Source organism: Sinohyriopsis cumingii, chromosome 9, assembly GCF_028554795.1.
Source record: "Sinohyriopsis cumingii isolate HCF-2022 chromosome 9, ASM2855479v2, whole genome shotgun sequence".
Lineage (NCBI taxonomy): Eukaryota > Metazoa > Mollusca > Bivalvia > Unionida > Unionidae > Sinohyriopsis > Sinohyriopsis cumingii.
Window position 1 is genome coordinate 105,246,086 of NC_142969.1, and position 23,808 is coordinate 105,269,893.

The window sequence follows — 23,808 nt, forward strand, 5'->3', positions numbered from 1 at the left end:
TTACCAGCATCAACGCCAACACTTTCTCGCCGAATAGCATCATCATCAGTAGCCTTTCTTACAAGTACAACTCTACAAATCCAAAGATGTGAGACAGTGGAATCGCGCATGAAAATCTTCCATTATCTCTTAACATTGATCGACGGGTTGTAAAACCTAAGTTGAAGCGCGCATTAACTTTAATCGTTACATGTTGTGAATCAACATCAGCGGTGTTAGCAGAGTTTCTTAGTTGTCCTATAATATACTCTCTGTTGTCAGGAATGTCAGCAGTGTTTATAGCAAACAAGTACAACTGTATGTTTAGCTCTAAAAAAAAAACTTTTCTAACATTTCTACAAAATCCAAAGATATGAGATAGTTGCATTGCACATGAAAAAGCTTCTTCGTCGTTTTACATTGATCGACGTGTAGCAAAACCTAAGTTGTACTTTACGTTGATTGATACAATTGGTGGTATAGCAGCGTTAATTTCAGCGTTTCCTACATCACCACAAATTCCCTGACGTGTTCTGGATGATTAGATGTATCTTTAGCAAACAACATTGATGGACCAGCTGATCTTGTATAATCATCTGAATATCTTGCAAGACCTATTATTATTGTAGTAACATCGAAGTCTTTTTGAATATTTTCAATAGTTTTTCCATCACTCATGTATGTAGAACTGTCAAACAACGCCATGATGCCGTTATTAACGAAACTAATTCTATGATTGGCATTGTATTCTGTATTATCAGCTTTCAAAAGTACCCCTTCTACCTCAATAAGCGCTTCAGCAGGTAAGAAATATCTGCTTGTATCTTGAACTTGTAATTCAATTCGACCACGCTATCTGGTTGTCGTGCGTCATAAGAATATCGCGTATGGATTCATCTTTGAGAATTGGTGTGTCCATATCGAACAATGGATTAGATATACGTTTGAACATTTTACTATAATTGTTATTGTCTAACATGAAGACCACTTCCTGCTATTAAACTTGCCGTTATATTTTTTCTTTTTCTGACGGGGTATATCAGCCAACTCTGCTAGTTTTTCATTTGCAGCTCGATTTATTATTTTACTAATTTTTTGCATGCACAACTTCAGTACTGGGTAATTTTAATGGTTATGGTTTTCTTCGTACTAATCGAGCCAATCTTTCTTTGATCGATGAAAATGCTTTACCGGCAACATTACCAACAGCACTAATATCTTTCACACAAACAGCCTCAATAGCCTTCATCCCTAATTGTTTTGTAATCGGTATTACTTTTGGAGCTATTCTCTTAAATAAACCATGAACAACATCACCAAGTCCATCTCCGTAAATCGCTTTTTAAGTTTGCAATCGTGAGTTTACTACCCTAACTATTACAGGCCCACGTTGATCATTATGTATAATCATTTTAAATTACATGCTGATTAATTAATTGTTTCAGTCGCTGTAATAATCATCGACAATTACATTAATGAGAGAATGATAAACATTACGGTCCATAACACCTTCTGTAAATAGTCTTCGACAAATATCAGATATTTCATTAATAATTTCTGGAGAATTATTTCCTGCACGTTTTCTTCCGATCAGAATTTTTACTCGGTCTACATCAGCAAGAACACTATCAGGACAAGTTCCTAGACCATTTTCCTTGAGTAGAACAATCACTTCCAGTAGCGGTTGGTTTAGAAGTATACAGGCTTAATAATGAACCAGGAACATCTTCTTTTTGTCTTTTTACATCACGGAAAAATTCATGATAATTACGGTCATATCTGAAAGGTCTATTTCTAACTATCCCATTTAGAGAAACTCTCGGTAAAGTTAGAGGCTTTGGTTTGGCTTCATTGACCTTATTGTTTTCATTTTTTTCGCATGAGGTTTTAGTTTTCAAAATGACGTTTCAGCAAAAGGTATGATCACCCTCTCTGCTGCTGCCCTGCCCCTCTGCTAATTTGTAGTACCCTCCCACCTTCTAGTCCTCTCTGTTGTTTACAATAGGTCGAATCCTATTAATTAGTATGCTTTTATCACACTTCTAACTGGAAAAAAGAACACAGAATCCAATAATATTTCACCCAAAGGTCCATGTTTAATGACAGGGTATCTTTAACAGATATAGTCGGCTAGGGTGCTTTGAAAAGCAAGTAAAGTGTCAAGACAACGCGAATTGCGTGAGATAGATGTGCTTTGAATTCAAGCCTCTCTGTAAAACGTGTATCTTAAATAGTTTCTGACAGGTTTAGATAGTTGTCAGTTCATAATTTAATTGCAAAGACGTAGTTACTACTATAAATTATGCTACAATTTGAATGAAAATTTCTACCACCATTTTAGTTGCATTACTCCATTCTCCAAGTGGCAAAATCCAAGGATTCATCGAATGCACATCCAAAAATTAGTAAATACAAAAAAGACCTGCTCTGCAATAAATGCAATCATCCACGGAATTGAAGGAACGCATACAAGAAAACTTAACCCTAATACAATTAGGCATTTTCATGTGCGGTACTTAAACCGACGATCATTGATTACGATAACTATTCTTGAGAAAGTTTGATTTTGTACTTGCGCATTAGATTTCCTTTCATGTTGTTACTAATATACGGATCAATTGCCGAGGTAAGTAGAATCATACAAATGGCAGTAGTAGGTAAGTAGAATGATACAAATGACAGTACTAAGAGGTAAGTAGAATGATACAAATGGCAGTAGTAGAGGGTAAGTAGAATGATACAAATGGCAGTAGTAGATGGTAAGTAGAATGATACAAATGGCAGTAGTAGTGGTAAGTAGAAGTATACAAATGGCAGTAGTAGGTAAGTAGAATGATACAAATGGCAGTAGTAGGTATGTAGATGATACAAATGGCAGTAGTAGGGGGTAAGTAGAATTATACAAATGGCAGTACTAAGAGGTAAGTAGAATGATACAAATCGCAGCAGTAGGTAAGTAGAATTATACAAATGGCAGTAGTAGGTAAGTAGAATGATACAAATGGCAGTAGTAGGAGTAAGTAGAATGATACAAATGGCAGTAGCAGGTATGTAGAATGATACAAATGGCAGTAGTAGGGGGTAAGTAGAATGATACAAATGGCAGTACTAAGAGGTAAGTAGAATGTTACAAATGGCAGTACTAAGAGGTACGTATAATGATACAAATGGCAGTAGTAGGGGTAAGTAGAATCATACAAATGGCAGTACTAAGAGGTAAGTGGAATGATACAAATGGCTGTAGTAGTGGGTAAGTAGAATGATACAATTGTCAGTAGTAGGTAAGTAGATTGATACAACTGGCTGTAGTAGAGGGTAAGTAGAATGACACAAATGGCAGTAGTAGGGGGTAAGAACAAATAGAATAAGAACAAGAAGATGAAGAAGAACAAGTAGAAAAGGAACAAGAAGATGAAAAAGAACACGTAGAAAAGGAACAAGAAGATGATTGTTGTTGTTGTTGTTGTTGTTGTAGGGTTTAACGCCATTTTTCAGCACAAGATAGGCTATACATGGCGGCCAGTATTAATGGTGGAGGAAGAACTCGGGAAAACCTCAGAAAAACCACCAACCCACGAGAAGCTACTGGCAAGCTTTCTCACATACCAACATAGGCCGAACCCGCGACTCGAACACACGCAGACAGAGGTGAAATGGCGGTGAGCGCTTTAGACCACTCGGCCACTCGGGGCCCGAAAAAGAAGATGAAGAAGAACAAGTAGAACAAGAAGATGAAGACGAACAAATAGAAAAGGAACAAGAAGATGAAGAAGAACAAGTAGAACAAGAATATGAAGATGAACAAGTAGAAAAGGAACAAGAAGATGAAGAAGAACAAGTAGAACAAGAACAAGAAGATGGCGAAGAAGAAGAAGACGAAGTAGAACAAAAACAAGAACATGAAGAACAAGTAGAACAAAAAGATGAAGAAGAACAAGTAGAACAAGAACAAGGAGAATTAGGCCAAAACGAAACTGACTTAAATTTTGAAATGCAGATTTGAATAACATACATAACGGCAGACATATTTCCTAAATGTGAAAAGAAAGTTGTTCGAAAAGTGATATTGCCACTTGGGCGATGAAATTTGTATCGCCACGTGGCGATAGAATTTTTATCCCAATCATATATCTTAATATTTCATTATGAAATATGCCATAAACAATTTTATCTTACAAGTAAATTTTCACGTTATCAGGATTAATCTGACCAGAGAAGAATGCAATGTACTGGACAACATTTAATCAAAGGGAGACAACTTCTGAAAATGTGTGTGATGATTTTTAACGTAGCTTTAAAAAATTTTCAGTCATATCGCTACCATGTCTGCAGTGTGGAAATTTATAATGATGTATAACACTGGGGCATCATGCCGCAGACATGTAGCATGATGTCCCACCAAGCCATATTATCCTGACACCAGGCCGACCAATCCTAACACTACCCTCTTAATGCTGAGCGCATAGCGAGGCAGCTGTTAGTATCATTTTTATAAGTCTTTGGTATCACTCGGTCGGTGTTCGAACCCACGACCTCCCGCTTCTGAGGCGGACGCTCTAACAACCAGGCCAATGGTTGATATAAACTCAACACTTTTAAAACTCAGTCACAATGGGTAGCATTCCAAATCGAAAAGACTGACTCTGTTAGTCGCCTCTTCCGACAAGCAGGCTGGCGCATGGGGCATATTCTACATTCCTGAGCCCGCAGTGAGAATATTGATATGCATCAATGTGTGTACTACAAACTTTATCGAGAAAGCTAAAATACTTAACTATCTTCTTAATTATTTCATTATAATATCCTGATAGGATAAACTTTGGATTTTTTAAGCAAAATAAATTTTAAAAATGGTTTGTAGGTGTTGTTTCGTTTTTATTTAAAGTAAGAATACTTTTAACTCTGTTATGAGCTTTTGCTTTCCGTGACAGTCTCATAAGTTTAATGCTCGTTACATGCTAACTTTAAAATGTATACTTGGTTGAAAATGGAAAAAAGACATTTCATCTGTAAATCATAAATCTATTAGATATGTCATTAGACAGCAAACGAGCGGTCTGTTGTAACAGCACTCTGTCTTTGCACTTTAGAACATAAACGCTAACAAGCATTCCGTGGAACACAATCTCCGATCTTTCTCGTTGGTTAATATACAGTACAACCCTCTTTTCATGGATATCTATATAGTTACTGGATGGGTTTCTCGCTAATTGTTTTGTCATAATACAGGAACTAATCCAGAGGGGGTAGGAAAAGATTCATAGGCAATTGGTGACAACATAAATTATTTGGGGCTTTATTGGATCAAAGTGTATATAAGGTTCTAGGGTGGAAATCTCAATCGTACCCACGTTAAAGACGTCAAGGCTAAGTAAGTGAGGACAACTCAGAGAATCTATGTCGATGATTCCCCGTATCAAGTCAAGTAAGTGTATATGATTTAAGGGTGAGGTTTTGTAACCTTAGGGACAGTTGCAAGTGGGCATGGAGGGATAAAGAAGGCAACTCTTTGCTCTATTAATAAACGGTATATAAATATAATGGATTTACTACGTCAAGAGAGTGTGTGTGTGTGTCTGTATATATATATATATATATATATATATATATATATATATATATATATATATATATATATATATATATTCATTTTTTATTTCTGTCTCTCATTCGAATAAATCTAGCTCTGATTCATAGCAAAATAACACCATATTAACACCAAGATACCATTTCTTAAGCTAAAAGAAACCAAAATAGCTCAAAAGAAAATCGCATCTCCCACCCCCGAAATTAAATGGTTCGGAACCTTATAGCAAATGACTTTGCTATCTGCATTAAGTAGTAAACTTCTGAAATCGACTAAGAGAAATATCTTCGTAAAGTCTACAATTCAAACCATTTTCGTGTAAAACACAAACTTCGAATTTAGCAATACCTGTTCACTCTGATTTGTTAACCTGGAGTCGACCTTCAAAAATTCGCAATTTTAAGAGTTCTTTTATATTAAAATTATCCAGCATTTTATACATTTCTGGAATAAAGACAGCTTGTTTAACTTACAATCGTGGAATATGATAACGAAAAAGACGGAGTAAAATAGTAGTTTTGCAAAATAAACTTCAGACAGCGTGCAAAGTTGTTCCAAGAAAACTAGTTTATATATCTCTGTAAGAATTAATTGGTAAAATACTTAAACCAATCATTAAACCCATCAAATTTATATGCATTCCTAAAACTACACGTCAGCGATCGGATCATTACTCTGCCATCTCCGTCAAGTCTAGAAATATCCTTGGAAGGTCAAGTATATTTATGAGTTTGATGATTCGTCTTTGGGGGAGTGCGCCATATATGTTACATCAGAAAAGGTGAACAACGTTTTGATTGGGATGTTAAATCCTTCCACCGGTTAGTATGTCATGTGAAAAAAAGTAATTCAAAATATATATGTAGTTCTGAATGGTCATGAAGTGCAAACGAGACTTCTTTTTCGAACTGACGTAAAACGCCGAGGATGTTCCTATTAAAACCATAGGCTATTTCTCGACTTGACGAACTGGCCGACCGATGTACCGACTGCTTTATTAATTGAAAAAAAGGCTGGTAGTATTTAGCACTGCGTTCACACTTGTCATGCTTGTCCAAGCAACCTATGGGAATAAAAACATTTTCTTGTGAGTAAAGTTATTAATAAACTTGTTTTGTGTCCTTTTTTTTTGGTTTAATTGCAAGCGTGATTAAAACATAATAATTAAGAAGGATTCGAACATGTGTAAACACTAAAGAGGAACAAAAGAGTGGCATTAATAGTAGGCAAAGGGGCTACTTGCCGTGTGAGTTTTATCTTGGTGCCTAAAAGGAACAAGACATATGGTGCTGCACTTTTCTAAAAATGGTTTGTGGAAGCAGTGCTGACCTCCCCTCGCCACGAGACTGTTACCTTGCTTCCTGCTCAATTAACAATTAGTGGTCTGATTTGCTGTACATGCATGGCGTGAAACTAAAATACATTGTCAAATCAAATTTGTCATTTTCGAGAGCACAGTGGCAGTTAAAGTCAACAGTATCCAGAAATTATTCCAGTGGCGCACACCTGCATTCCTGTCATTTATTTTCACCGTTTGTGTGGTCTCGGATCGTTCACTTTTAACTGCCAGTTTTATTTCACCGTCTAGGTCATTGCACAAATCTGTGTCACACACCGTCCAGCATGTTGGATACGGACCAAATTCATTACAGCACGTTTTATCCTTACATCTCATGTCACTCTTTCCACAGCCCCGTAGTGCTGAATTTACTCGCACATAACCTGAAAATATATTTGACGTACGTCTCAAAATAAATAGAAGGTTATATAATGATACTGGTGTTAGCTACAGATAAGTAAAAACGGTTTAGTATGGTTGATTGTATGATTGCATCCTACGATCTGTTTAAATGAATCATTGATGTTGGTATTTGTGACAGATGAATCAACCTGTTTCTTTACTATGGTACTCTGGAACACTACGTCCTACTCCTTTACCATGGCATCCGGTACTCAGCAACATTCCTCCTCCACAGCTGCGTCCCCAGGAAGCAACCACAAAAGTGTTGGCTAAGGTCTATGCCAGTGATAAACTTCTACTGTACATGGACATCACCTCACATACAACAGTCCACTTGACTTAGGAACCAGCCAGAATTGTTTACTACTAACTATTATACGATTCATGATATCCTTTCCATTTTAAAAGTGCGTACTTTTTATTCTCTTTTACTTTCTTTTTTTTTTTTTGGTTCCCTCTGCGTCATTTCTTTTCAAGTTTTCCAATTTACAAACGACTAGATCACCTAAAATTACTTGTCTGATTTTACATATTTCCATTCTTATGTTAAAAAGATATCCCTTTTTGAAAATTGCTTTGTATCTTAAGCTCTAAAAGTTTCGTCGATTTTTACTTTAGGTGTTCCAAATATATCAGCTGTTCGGTAACTGCATGTATTTATCTCTACGTTTGATCTCATTTCTTCTTTACTTGCTTCAACTCGAGTCACGTAAATTGATCAATAATGAGCGATACTTAATCAAATTTGTAACACGTTAATCTGTTTTCTGATTTGAGTTTGAATAAATTGCTTCCATATTTTAGTATTTTAGGTCATGTTAAATCTGTCCACAACTGACAATCCCTTGAATATTTAGAAAAATATTTAGTTTTTTTATTCCAGTAAATAATGTATCTTTTAATACTTTCCCTTCTTTTCATATAAAAGAATTGTTGGGTATGTTTTGCCATCTACCTTTTCTGTCTGTGTATTGAAAAAAAAAGTATATTGCCACGATTCTATGGTCTTAAACTAACTAACAGAAACAACGAAAAATAACAAGTTTGGTAACATTCAGAAAATAATTATTTTCCAAGAATACATGTGAAAATTTTAAAGGAACTGACAGTATTGTGAATTAAATCCCGAATGATCCTACAAGTTCTATCTCAAGTACAAAAGTAAAGAGTGTTCCGAATGAATTCCAGTATTGAAAGCGCTGATGTGCCAATAGTCTTGGAAAAGGTTGTATGCCTACAGTCTTAATGTATGACAATGATATAATCCAGAATGTCCTTGAATGAATTCACAATAATACGAAAATAATGATTTAGTCCCAATGTTGATAAGCACTTTACAAGTCCAATGAATATTTTTTTAATAAATGATTTCTCTCAAATTATATCTAAACAAAAGAACGAAATCATTCTGTTTACTTACGACTTATATGAAAACAAAATAAACAATAACATGACCAGGATTTGAGTCATTTTCCCATTAAGTTTGTAACCAATTGTTCTTCTAGAACATTCCAAGACTAGACTTTGAATTAAAAAATAAGTAGATAACTTATACATAACTTACAAACAAGACAAAGAACCAGGTATGTCTTGTAGAACCTTCTAAGATCAAAAGGCCGTGTCAAAATGTTTACATGATCTTAAAGTCCAATCCAGAGTCATGGACAAAGGTTAAGCACACAATATGGATATGGACAGAAGTTAAACACACCATATAGATACACATAACTATACAATATTGTCAAACTGTCTTTATATCCATTGTATTTATCAGAAGTGTCAATGTCAATTACGCCTACTAACAAATTGTTCAGCCAAATAACCTACACAATATATTTCGCTTGCTTGATTATTGTGTAAGTTGACTGTTTAGTTAACCATTCTTTCAATTCAGTCTATTTCGTGTCCCTCTTTTGGTTTCGTTTATTATGTTTTCACATCTGATTGAAATTTTAGAAAGCAAATGGACTTATCAAGATCTTAGCAAAGCTGTCTTGAGTACTTTTGTCAGTTCTTTAAACCTATATATGATCAAGAAAATTATTCAAGCCAAATTAGTTTTTAGTTATTATCAATAAACCTACAGAATCACCATCAAATATGTATCTGTATTTTCAGCAATTTGCAAAGATTCTTCAATCATTTGAAACTTATGACTAAGTTCACACTTTTGTTAAATTCTGCTATCCATAAAGTTGACTTTTTAGGAAGTTTTATTATGCTTTTTATTGCCCAGATATATTGCGGTGGCAAAGATTGGTGTCTTATAATCACCTTTTACAAAACGTAGAACTTTACATTTATGCATAATAAAAACGTATGTATGTACAAATTATAAAAACCTTCGGATTAGCAAATAAGCATCTTTGTGTTACATCTTTTTCAACTCCATATGTCTGAAGATTTCAATTCAATTCAGTTAAATTCAAGAGAGAGCGAGAGAGGGGGGGGGGAGGGAGGGAGGGAGAGCGGTTAAGCGTGAGAAGGAAGATGAGTAAGAGGAGGAGAATATAATTAAAAACATTTCTATATTGTTATTCTCCTAAATTAATTGAAATCATAAAATACAAACTTAGTTACTGCCATCGTGATCAAGTTATTTGATTTGTGAAAGGTTTTATGTATAAGTCTATGCATCTATATATTTGTAGAAAAGCACTAAATAAAATCTCATCTTTAAACATTTGTTAAACATCAATTTTTTCACAAAAGCTTGCAATATAACTTGAAGCCTATTTATTGTTATCAAATAGTAAAAATCTGTTTTCTCAAAGCCAACGTTTCAATTAGTGGTCACATTAACAAAAAAAAAAATTATTCACGGATAACAACTACTCTATTGTCATAGTTACTGTTCTATTTCCCTACAAATACTTTTACATGACTCTATTTTAAACATAATGTTTATACTTTTGGATCTCCTAAATTAGACTTTATTAGCTTCAGATTTAAAATGAAATATCAAATCAAAGTAGAGTACATGCGGGCTTGGTTTTGTTTCGAAATGTTAATCTAAATAAAACAGATTTCGCTAGTGACAATACTTGATTTACAAAATGTGACTGGAAAGATTTTTTTTTAAATAGAATTAGATTTTCAGAATCTCGAGGTATAATCATAGTATGGTTCTACAAAACTAAAACCCGACAACAAAATTGTTTCACACATCTGCCAACTAAATGTTTCACCGTTTCTTCCTCACTGTTACAGAAAGAACGCATTTTATCAGCGACTTAACCTATTATGAATAAGACAATATTTGTAGTCAGTACGTTTTGTTTACTTCTAAACTGGAACCACCATAATTATGTAGCCAAAGTAATGTTATACGGAATCGATTATACCTTATTCCACCAATCTCTATCTTTCAAAATGCTGGATTTAAAAAAAAAAGGTTTCCTGAACTTTGAGACGCTGAAAAAATATTGTTTTACTAAACTTACATATCAATGTGTATCCGTGTCGATTCCTGAGTAGAGATTCAATATTCTTCGGGAAAAAAGCGTGCAAGCTTTATTCTCATTTACAAATTTAATGGTGTTGTTGTTGTTGTTGTTGTTGTTTGTAGCGTTTAACGCCATTTTCAGCACAAGATAGGCGATACACGGCGGCCATTATAAATGGTGGAGGAAGAACTCGGGGAAAACCCAGAAAAGAACCACTGACCCACGAGAAGCTGCTGGCAAGCTTTCTCACATACCCACGTTGGCCGAACCCGAGACTCAAACCTAAGCAGACAGAGATCAGATGGCAATGATCAGCAACGGTAAGTGCTTTAGACCACTAGGCCACTCAAGGTCCCACACGTTTAATCTTTTAAAATATAGCCTGACTGAATTAATAATAAAAAGTGCCCCAAAACTGTGTAATGCAAGGTGAAAAATGATACAACTCACTACATCAATCACGTGATAAATATAAATCTTCCTCATCAAATTTTACCCCCTTCGACACCCACGAATGATAAAAAATAGTACTGTTGTTAATCGTTATATTTTTAGTTTTCCAGGATATTTAGTTTTCAAGGATATGTGAGATTTTTAAGAGGTCTGTAACGTTTTCGATTGTCATCAATTCTGTCCTTCCAAAAGAAATATTTTAACTGTTTTGGATAATTGCGATAATTGCAAATCATTCAATGGAAGATATAAAATGTTAATACTTCTACGCAGTTTTATTTTGACTTTCAGAATTATTGGTCAGCAAAATCAAACGAGATATTGCTTAATCAGTTAAATTATCTGATTCAATTGCATCCGCTTTTGAACTCTGAGATCGAAACGGATGGCAACGAGCACTGGCAATAATTACACAAACGAGACTTATCACGCATCTCTGAAGCATCTGTGGAAAAACTGAAGGTCTTATTCATATCAGTCTCTCCTGATTAAGCAGTTAGTGAATTACTTGATTGGTTGTTTATAATTAACAATCTACAGAACTAGACAGCCGTCTTCATATCAGTTTGTTTGTAAATCTCTCGGCTTGATCTGTTGGTGGTAAGTTGTTATTGTTGTTGCTGCTGCTGTTGTTGTTGTTGTTTGTGGGTTTAACGCCATTTTGCAGCACAAGATATGCTATATATGGCAGCCAGAGTAACTGGTGGAGCCAAACCCCAGGAATACCCCAGGAAGAACCACCGACCCAAGGGAAGCTACGGGCAGCTTTCTCACATACCCATATTGGCCGACCAGAGGACTCTAACCCACGTGGACAAAGGTGGGATGGCAGCGATCGGTAAAGGCGAGCGCTTTAGCCCAATCGGCCATCAGGGGCTTTAGACCACTCAGCCACCCGAGGATTTAGACCACTCGGCAACACAGGGCTTTAAAACACTCGGTCACCCAGGGCCCCGTTGGTGATAAGTAAGGTTACAATAATAGAATAATGTTCTGTCAAAACTCGATGACTTAAATGGCAGAAAAACATGTAAAAGTATGACCTTGACATTAATTTATTTGCATGTACCTTCTGTATATACCGTTCTGACATAGCAACTTGACTCTGCGACATGACAATTCGGTTGTGGATGCCCCCTTGTTATATTAGCTGGAACCGTTACACATTCGTAATCAACTTTCCAGTCGTTGCTTCTGGTATAGCTGCAGGAGTAGCACTGGATCCCAGAAACACCTGTACAATATAATTAAGTCTGCTTGACATTATGTAATTACTGTAATTAAAACACCTGTACAATACTATTAAGTCTGATTGGCATTATGTAATTACTGTAATTAAAACACCTGTACAATACAATTAAGTCTGCTTGGCATTATGTAATTACTGTAATTAAAACTAAGACATAAATGTAAATATCGCAGAATGAAACAAAACGCCTATTGGCAGAAATATAATCGACAATTTACCTATATTCAGATACCTGAAGGAAGGACATGAATCGATTCACAGAGAGAGTACCAACTGCTATTTCACTGATCTGTTTGACCTATATTAGAAATAAATACCCAACGAACAAAACTGACAATATTCAGACTCATTTATCGTAATCGAACGTATATCATAATAAATCGGGAACCCCTCTTGCTCATCTGGAAGAGCATCATGCTCGTAACCCCAGTGTCATGGGATAACCGTCCCTGACCAGTTTGGGTAGGCTGCCTTGGTGTGTCCGTGGGAAAGTCAGTTAACTCCCCTTTCCTCTGCATGATGTAAATTATAATGTGTTAAAAGTGCCGTTAAAACAAACACAAGATCAAAATGTTATATTTGCAAAATTCCTTAGTTGGGACCACATATAAAAGCTTATTACCAGTATTGTACCTAATTCTATTTCGGAGCTCGTCCTAAGAATCAAAACCAACATTCTCTTTCGTCTCTAATAATAGAAAGCTGAAATAGGCAAATTCTAAGACAACAGATTACGTCATACGTGTACAGACGGACATAATACATCTACCGATTGGGGAGGTGGAAAGTGTCGGAAGGATTTCTCTCTATACATTTGAGGCCCACGTGTCAATAACAACAATAATTAAGAGTTTACGGTTGTACTACTTCTGTGTATATGGTGTAAATTGCTAAACAAGCAGCAAATAACGACCAAAGATAATTATCCAAGCTATTTGATTCGGAAAATGAATTTATACATCTTCATTAAAAGCAGAAGAAAGAACCCACAAAATCTTAAGCTGCTTGCAATTCTGAACTCATTCAATAAAAATGTCTCAGAGTCTCTTGCTTTATCTTTTTTTTTTCTTTCTATCCTTCGAAACCTTGTAAGGTATGAATATTTTCCCTTTCTGAATTAGCCATTTTGGCGTCAAAGGATTTCCACAGACCCTTACGCCGACTATTGTTTCTTTGCTCTGACTGTTGATTTACCTGCCGAAGTACTCACACGGAGTAAATTTTGAGGAAAACAAAACAGAAATTTAAAGCCAGAAAGCATTTTGCATCTGGACAACTGTTCAGATCATACGCGTTACAAGAAAAGCTCGCCTCTAGGACGGGTCCCTTTGGCATAGCTCTGACAGAACTCGTTATTAGAAGTCATACCTTTCGTTCACATACAGACATACATACATACATACATACATACATACAATTTAACCTGCCTTAATGCTAATCCTATTAAACAGCCACTTGTTTTAAAGAGCTTACGATGTCACCGGAACCAAAATTTTGTAGAAAAGCTTCATTTAGTAGCCACCTGTCTTGAAGGGTCAATTTTGCACTCGAAATTTGGCTGCTAATGACAGATTGCTTGTGGATACAGCTGATACTGTCGATTTCGAAACCGTCAATGAAACTCACCGCGAATTTGGTAACATAAGCATGTGGCACGAAGCAAGAAAATGAGGACAGCTACGTGAATATTTTACATAAATCTAAATTTTTTAGGAATAATTTTTGTTCTTAAAACAAACTTTGATAACAGAATAAATTGTCCATATTAAGGAGTTCTCAGTTAAATCCATAGGACGGACACCAGATTTCTCCGTATGCACAGTAAATCATATCTTTCTGTGGAGTTGGTCTTAGCGTATATGTGTATATATCTGTGGAGACTGTGTTAGCAGAAACGCCTAACAAATTATAAATTTATTTGAATTGGCTCTTAGTTGTTGTTCTGGTAGGGTTTAACGCCATTTTCAACACAAGATAGGCTATACATGGCGGCCAGTATAACTGGTGGAGGAAGAACCCTGGAAAACCCTGGGAAGAACCACCGACCCACGTGAAGCTACTGGCAAGCTTTCTGACGTACCCACGTCAGACGAACCTGAGACTCGAACCCACGCAGACAGAGGTGAGATGGCAGAGATCCGGAACGGTGAGCGCTTTATACAACTCGGCCACTCGGGGGCCCCCCGAAGTGGCTCTTAGCATGGTGTAATACATCCCCAGTTAACGCCTACAGGTTCATGGTTTTGCCTTATCACAAATAGGTAAACTCATTTTTCGAGACCAGATTTACTAATTGACAGTTGATTTGTTAAATTAGTCACTTTTGTTTCTTAATTTACAAGGAAGCGCAGCAAATGGAACAGCTATACGTGATCGTGAATGATTTCTTGACCCCAACAGAACATCTGTTTCAGATTGAATTATTCTGTAACTTCTTTATCTGAGATATATTTCGGCACATTTTCAGTTATATATAAAGAATACAAATCATATGGCGAATAACAGTCCTTTCAAGTGCACTGGATCCAGCAAGGGATCACGTGTGTCAGGGATTGATTAAGACAAATGTAATAAACTGACTACTAACAGTGCAAAACTAGTATCTAATTAGCCTGAGCGTTTTCCACTCTTAATGAGTTTTTTTCAAAGGCAAATACAAAACATTGACAAGACAAACAATTAAAACAGAAAAACTGTTGTGTTGGCATTTAACATTTAATAGGCAAGAAACAGTAAACTAAAAGGGAAATAGCTATAATGTGTCCCTAAAATAAATACGCAAGAAGTATAGAAAGTGAGATAAATATTTATTCGAAAAGAGGAATCATTTTTATAATTTATTATACCTTTTATAACATATAACAAGATATCTCCTACACTTTATATTTTTTATTACATGTTTCAGCATGTAAGTTATACTAAATATATTTAAGACAAAGTATAGAAGATTTCTTACGAAATGTTTTGGACATCCGAATGTATACTGTTTATAAAATAAATATTTTTAAAGATATCTTATAAAAGTTATCATCTGTTACTTTGAATATATGGTAAAAAGATTATAAGAATTTTTTAATATCTAAAAAATTACGTAATAATATTAATTCAGATTTTTCATAAACTTATTTTGATAGCTTATACAAATTAGGTTACAAATTGTTTCACAATTTGCAACCATTATAAGATATTTTACATCAACTGAATACTTAATTTAACATCTAAATTGAATCAGTCCATATTAACAATTAATTTATACAAAGTACAGCTCATTTAGTTTGGTACATGCTAGTCATCCATAGGATTACCTGATGATTAAACGTGCATTGTAGAATAATATATTTTAGCTGCACAACTTTGAAATTGATTACATGCACATTTTTGCTTGCATGAGCCCATTTTCTGTGCAGCTGTACTCATTGATAGGTAATATAAATGCTGAAAAGAATAGATCTCTTGCATAAATAAGCTAATTTTATTTATTTATTTATTTATTTATTTATATCTATTTATTTATTTGTCTATTTAGTTATTCATTTATTTAGTTATTGTTTTGTCATAAAAACTTAAAACCGATAATATTACAGACTTCTTTTGTATCATGAGGTTATCAGTAAATGTGTACTCATGGGATCTTGTTACATTCCATATAAATTACTCCTTGTAGATTATTGCATTCCCTAAAAAGTATTACATTCCACAAAGAGTACTACGTTCCGCATTGGATATACAAGCGAAAATACCATAACCCGGCCTTTTTGGGACCTGGCTTAGATTTCAGACTGCACGTGTATTTCTTTCCATCCAAAAATGACCAATCTGGTGTAGTGGCAGAATTTTTGTGTTCTAACATTTCCCGGATTATTAAATTTTGTGTGTATATATTCATAATTTACTAACATAAGATAGTGCATTGATCTGTATGCAAGTATATAAAACAGTTATATAACTCATAAATGTGGGAGCAATTTTATCAACCATTTATGATATCTTATATAGTATATATGATATTTATGAAGCAAATTAAAATAAGATATCTTATATAGTTTAAACGATCTACTGTAAACTTGATGATATATTTTACAAACTTTGTAAGGCATTTGTCAAATTTAAAGGATATTTCAAATAATTTGTTTTAGGTGCATAGCTCATAAAGTATACGTGACATCTTATAAAGCGTATGTCATATCTTATCAAGCATATGTGATATATTATAAGTATAAGTGTTATCTTATAAAGTGTGTCGCGGAATTAAACTTTTATTTATTGAATACATGTACTCGAGTTTCGTTTTTTGTGTACAACGATACCCGAGGGTGATTTATGTAGAGTGTGTCGTATTTCGAAATAGTGAGTTCGGTTCATCCCATGCCGCACGTGCGAAGTGCTCTCGATGGGACGAACCGAATGCCTACATTGCACAGACTGTCTGTGTAAAAAATACCTCACCGTATGTACATTTCTTTACAATATGAAAGAGTCTTGTCAGCGGGCAGTCTGCTTCAAGGACTTGCACATCTTCAGCTGTAGAGTTGTCTGTGACCGGGATGTCCGGGTGTCCGGAATGTCTAATGTCCAGTGTACGGAATGTCTGGAGGGTCTAATGTCCGGTTTGTCCGTCCTGTCTACTGTCTAATGTCCGGGGTGTCCGGAATATCTACTGTCTGTGACCAGAGAGTCTGTGTCTGTGCCCGGAGTGTCTATGTCTGGGACCAGAATGTCTGTGTCTGGAGTGACTAGAGTGTATGTGTCTGTGTCTGAAGTGACCAGAGTGTGTAATGTCCGGGGTGTCTAATGTCCAGAGGGTCTAATGTTAGGAGTCTTCCGAAGTGTTCCGAGTGTCCGGAGTCTATAGCAGCTGTGAAGCTGGATTGTAGCAGCCGTGGAGCTGAAACCTTGTACTGATGACGGAGTGTATCTCCGTACATGTAATTTGTTAGCCGTGGGCTAATTTTGGGGTTCGTAAAAGCCAGTGTATCTTTCGGGATTGTAAAGATAAGTTGTATATCTGTCCCACTTTTTATCACCATAATTTCGCTACCTGAGTGAATGCATTTTACTACATGAGTAAAAGTTTACATCGTTTACTACCTGAATAAACTATATCCATCGTTTCATTGTCAAATCGTTGTGAACCATTCACTCCTTGTCTTTGTATTTGCTAAATTAATTTATTTATATTTTTCATCAAGTCTGTGCTAATTAAATCCAATATTTAGATTATATATACACTCACATTTTCATAATTAGTTGCTCATTCAAGTCATCCATTATTAAACATTGTATTTATATCATCGTCAAAAGTGTTCTGTTGTAAATCCAAAAATCCCACCCGGTTATCTTGTTACAAAGTGTATGCAATATATCATCAAGTATACGTAATATATTATAAACTCGTGCGTGTGTGTGTGTGTGTGTGTGTGTGTGTGTGTGATTTGGATTTTTAACGTAGCTTTAACAGTTTTTCAGTCATATCGCAACAATGTCTGCAGTGTGGCAGTTTATAGTGATGTTTAGCATTGGGGCATCATGCCACAGACATGTAGCATGATGTCCCACCCAGCCACATTATCCTGACACCAGGCCGACCAGTCCTAACACTAACCTCTTAATGCCGAGTGCCTAGCGAGGCAGCTGTTCGAACCATTTTTGTAAGTCTTTGGTATGACTCGGTCGGGTATCGAACCCACGGTCTCCCGCATCCGCAGCGGACGCTCTAACCACTAGGCCACCGGAGCGGATCTACTGCAAACTTTATCAGATTTTTTAAACTTTGTAAGGCAATATATCAAATTTACAAGAAATTTAAAATTTGTTCATAAGATATGTTATTTATTATGGGGCATAGCTCTTAAAGTATACGTGATATCTAATTAAGTGCATGTGATATCAAGTATGTGATATATCATAAATTATAAGTGATATACGTAATTTTATAATTATAAATGATGTGATCTTGTAAATAGTATATATGACATATTAAGATATCTCAAATAATGTATTTATACGATATTCATTATAGTGCATAACTCAAAGTATGTGATGTCTTATAAAGTATATGCGATATTTTATAACGTTTATACGATATCTCAAAATATAAAGGATTACTTATAAAAGAATAAGTGATATCTTATAAAATACGAGATATTGTATCAAGTATATGCGATATATTACACAGTATATGCGATATCTTATAAAGTATATACTATATCTTACATGTTCATTCTTTTAGAAATATATATTGTAAGGTTTATAACATATCTCATAAAGTGGTTCATATCTATTTTTGGAATTAAATGAATTAAGTATAGCAGAAAAGAAGAGCGACGCTTCACCGTAAAAGTTAGACAGGCTCCTTCACGCATTTGCCGGTGTAAAATATCCACCACTGTGGATTCTCAAAATGAGTTTTTATTGACTGTGGTAATTTGCATCAAAGAAACAAACTCTAATAATGTTACAACTGATAGAATAAATCATATGCAACTATGTAGGTACATTAAGGACACAGCTCACCGATGAAAGTGGGGGGGGGGTGGATCCGAATTCTTCGGGAAATTGCGAAGCTTTGGCCAAATTCATGCGCAAGAGCTGTCTAAATAGATGGCATTTCGTATTACAACCCTTTTTTTTTTTATTACCAAGTGAGAAATAGTGATCCGAATATTCAAATTTCCGAAAATCGGTACAAATGAAGCCATAATGATAAAGGTTGTTTGGGAATGGATATATGCAAAGCTAGTTGATATTGTTGCCGTTATCGTCTTGCTGCATGGCGGCTTTAGTGGTCTTTACCAAACATGACACACTGCGTCTCCAACACTTACAATTCGACCTTCAGAAAATGACAGATTTATACAAAATAAAATCTCACTTTTCTCGGGGGTGTAGGTACTAACAGCTTGATAAGAAAGAAAACGATTGGTTACAAAGATTAACGTAACTGTTTTGTCAGAACTTGTCGACTATGTCGGAAAAGGGGCAGATTAGGGGACCTAAACACTCTCACCCCTGCCAAAAATGAAAATCCAAAAAAGGAAAAATGACCGTCAAACAACTGGATAGTTTCCTAAATTAGGCCGGATCGACCACTACAGGTATCTCCTATCCCGAATCTAACTAGTGTTATGCATATTGAATTTGTATTGTGTGCTTGACCTTTGGCCGTAACTGAAGTTAGGAGTTTGGGTCTACTTACTAAGGTCTATTTTAAAAATATGTTTACTTGAGTTCGGGCTCAGGAACTTGGTTTTTCCCTTGGAAATTCTACAGCTTACCTAATCTTTTTCATGTTGTTTATTAAAATTTAAGTAAACGACCTTACATCGTTTGCAACTTATAAAGTTCTGGAAATGAAATTTGACCGACATCCTGGTCATTTTCTTGTGTCTTAAGTTTTTTTATATAACTTCTTATAAATAAAAATTTTCTTTCCTATATTAAGTTCAGTCTTGTCGAATTATTTAGCTGTGTTCAGATATACTCTAAAATGAAGCATTATTTAAATAATTCATTGTAACTACTGAAGTGTTTATTGATTGGAATAAATAATTTCTTTTCCAAGAATACAAAGTGAAATTTTTTTAAAGAGCTTGCAGTATTGTGAATTAAATCCCAAATAGTCCTAAAAGTTCTAACCCAAGACCAAATGTATGAAGTTCCACTTTAATTCAGGTAGTGTTCCGAATAAGTTCCTATATTTAATGTGTTTGTGTCTGCAGTCTCGAAACGCGTTATTGTGCCGATGGCCTCGAATGTGGTGATGTGTTAAGTCTTTGATGTATCACAATGCTATAATCCAAAATGTACTTTCTGAATTCACTAGAAATTTTTACAAAATGTTTTAGTCCAAGAATACTATTTAGCACTGTGTAATTCCAGTGAATAATAACTTGATTAAATAAATTAAAAACTCAGCACAACAATAACACTTTTTTCCGCCATAAATGTTAAAGCAAGAAATATTAATATTTCGAGTATGTTTGTGCGTGATTTGGTTTTTAACGTAGCTTTAACAAATTTAGTCATAACTGCGACGATATCTACAGTGTGGCAGTTTATAGCGATGTCTAGCACTGGGGCATCATGCCGCAGATATATGGTATCATGTCCCAACCAGTTACATTATCCACACGCAAAGACGACAAGTCCAACACTAACCTCTGAATACTGAGTGCCATGCGAGGAAACTGATAGTGCCATTTTTATAAGTCTTTGGTATGACTCAGCCGGAGTTCGAACCCGCGACCTCCAGCATCCGCGGGGGACGCTCTAACGACTTAGGCTACCGGAGCGGCCAATATTTGAAGTAAACAACATTGAAATAAAAAGCTAAGACACAATAATAGAGGGAATAAGCCAGTCTCCTCTCTAAAACAATCAAAGATGTCAACAAGTGTAGGAATTTCCAAGTGGAAAACTGATGTCCTAGACTCAGATTCAAATAAACATGTTTACTACCATTAATAATTACATGAATATTAAATAAATAATCTTAGAGAATATTAGCTATGGATTATGTTGTTTATAAAATAAATGTCACTGGATTTGGGATAACGGTCAATTACAAAACATAGGTCTTTACATTCATCTGGACTTTTCTATATTTAAATGTTCTAGCCATAAAGCTGATACTGAGGCTGGTAGATACGAAGGTGACTTTCATTCAGAAAGTTGTTTTGCAACTTCTGTTCCCCACCCCACACGCCCGCAAAAAAATAGTTGTTACGATTATAGGTTTCCAACTAAGTAACAGAGAAGTGAAACCAACAATTCAAGTAAAATTCAACAAATAATTTATCTCCCTGTATACAAGGTGAAAATTCAAAAGACACAGCATTGTGAATCAAATCCCAAATAATCCTAAATGTCCTATCAAAAGTTCAAAAATATATATAATGTTCCGAATGAATTCCAACAGTTTTGAATGTGATGATGTACCAATAGTATTGAATGTGCAGATTTACCAATGTGCTGATGTGATGTGCCAGTGGCAATTTAACGTGTTCCTGTACCACAATGATACAATCCAATTTGTCTTTGAATAAGTCCTCAGTAATCTCAAAGTAGTGTTTAATCCAAAAGTAAATGAGCACTTTTCAATTCCATAGATTAATTTAAATAATTATTTCTTCTCATTATATCTGAATACAACTAAAAATGATTCTACAGACTTATCTTGAGATAGGAATGAATCAATTTGTACCCAGAACCCTTTATATACCCTTGACCTAACTCGCAGTAGCATTTTCTGAAAAAAAACTATGGACTATTCTCAACATGTTCTTTCCCAGAACATACCAAAGTAGCAATGAACTAAACCTTTAGTAAATATCTTTAATAAATTACAAAAGTCAGGTAGGCAGATACTGTACCCTCAATCACAGACAAAAATCAAGCATAAAATATATGGTAATGATATATAACATAGTTCATGACGAAAACTGCATTTTAAAAAAATTACCAAGACATTACAACAACAAAAAATGTTATAATAAACGTCAGTGTGCCATTCCATATGAATAAAATTATGTGGCTTGATTTGTCTCAAAGTCCCCATTTTATATCCCTTTTAGACAAAAACTTGTACTTAACATGACAGTTATATTATGACAAGTGCACTGTGCTCCAATATAGCGATATGTTTTTTGCATGTATTATAGGACGATATCCTAAATTATTAAAAGAAATATAAAGTTACTTCGATCCACTTGTAAGGAGATTACCTTGTAATTACCCTTTTAAATTTACAACAGAGTGGTTTTTTATTAGGCTGTAAGGTAATTTCGTCCAGGAACATCGTCTTCAGTTAATTCTACATGTTTTAAAAAAGTATACATGCTTCATAGTTTGTCCGTAGGTTTAAGACACTGTCCTATTTAGGGTAATAGGTCATTAAGCCTGGCTTCACATCCGCCTAAATTGTAACCTGCCTTATAAATTGTATTTCCTTGTATTGCTGTTTATCTGTGCTACCTGTTAATTAAGTCGACAATTACATGTTTCTTGAAACATGTTATAACGATTAATCTTTATTCGCTTGACTGTAAAAATACCTTTAGGCAGTGTGTACAGAAAAAATGTGATAAGACATGGAGGAGATGTGTGTGTGTGTGTGTGTGTGTGTGTGTGTGTGTGTGTGTGTCATTTGGATTTTTAACGTAGCATTAAAAACGTTCATTCAATCATATCGCTACGATATCTACGGTGTCTCAGTTTAAAGTGATGTCTAGCACGTGGGCAACATGCCGAAGACGTCTGGCAAGAAGTCCCACTCGGTCATATTAACCCATCAGCCACAAAACAATAGCGAAGTTAAAGGTTAAATGGTGCCCTTTTATGAACTACCAAAACACAAAACTATGGGGAAGCTGAACATCAAACGTTAAATGAAAATATACGAATAGACCACAAAACAATTGCTGTTCAGAGTTGCGTTGATGAATTTGTTGTGCATTTATGCATGATTACACAATTTATTCGTCTACGGGATTAGGTATTAATTTAATATTCCTAATTTGACATATTAAATGACATGATTAGTTGACTGAGACGCATGACACAGTACTTCAATCACATGGAGTTGTATAAATAAGTTGACTGAGACGCATGACACAGTACTTCAGTCACAGGGAGTTGTATAAATAAGTTGACTGAAACGCATGACACAGTACTTCAATCACAGGGAGTTGTATAAATAAGTTGACTGAGACGCATGACACAGTACTTCAATCACAGGGAGTTGTGTCAATACTTAACAATGCAACGTGTATGTTTATTCATATGGTTATATAAATAAATAAGCAATGATACAAGTCCAGGTGGCCTCAAGCATGCATTGGCACATGCTGCAAAAACTTGACAAAAGGTATCCAAAGTCCACAAAACTCGACCCAAATCAACAATCGAAAAAGCTTACACTTTTTTGCATGAGGTTGACTGTGGGGGTGTAGTGGTTGTCTAGGGGTGGGGTTCTTCTTATAGACTTTAACGAATTATGAGAAGTTCCCCTGGTCCTTATTCAGAAGGTTAATTCTGGACACTATATTATTTATTGACTAAATATATTTATGGCTACGAGCCCCCAGTCAGCAATGCCGACAGTAAATTAAAAGAAATACAAAGATGAAATTTAAACAATGACAATTTAATAAATGAAATTTAAAAGAATTTAAAGTAATCAATGTCTCTCTTTCACCCAATGATCCCTTTGATCATCATTTGAGTTCACAGTGTGAGGAGATTTTTCCCTTCTTGAGTGCTACTCATCTAAATCTCTTCGTTCCCTTGTCTTTCTCTCCTTTCGTGATCTCCACTTCCGCTTCCTCTTCTATAATCCTTGTTCCTTCCGTTATCT

The 23,808-nt window shown here is 35.2% G+C and overlaps 1 protein-coding gene across 1 annotated transcript in view; it reads right to left on the reverse strand.

Moving 5' to 3' along the window:
- Positions 1-2,055: 2,055 nt before the first annotated feature.
- The window catches only part of LOC149792412 (uncharacterized), a 29,471-nt gene continuing 7,718 nt past the window's right edge, over positions 2,056-23,808 (reverse strand). The window contains exons 2-3 of the mRNA XM_089970980.1: positions 12,276-12,440; positions 2,056-7,288 (exon numbers count right to left, since the gene is read on the reverse strand). Coding sequence (XP_089827106.1) covers positions 6,993-7,288; positions 12,276-12,440 — 461 coding nt within the window. The 3' untranslated portion in view covers positions 2,056-6,992. The remainder of the gene's footprint in view (positions 7,289-12,275; positions 12,441-23,808) is intronic.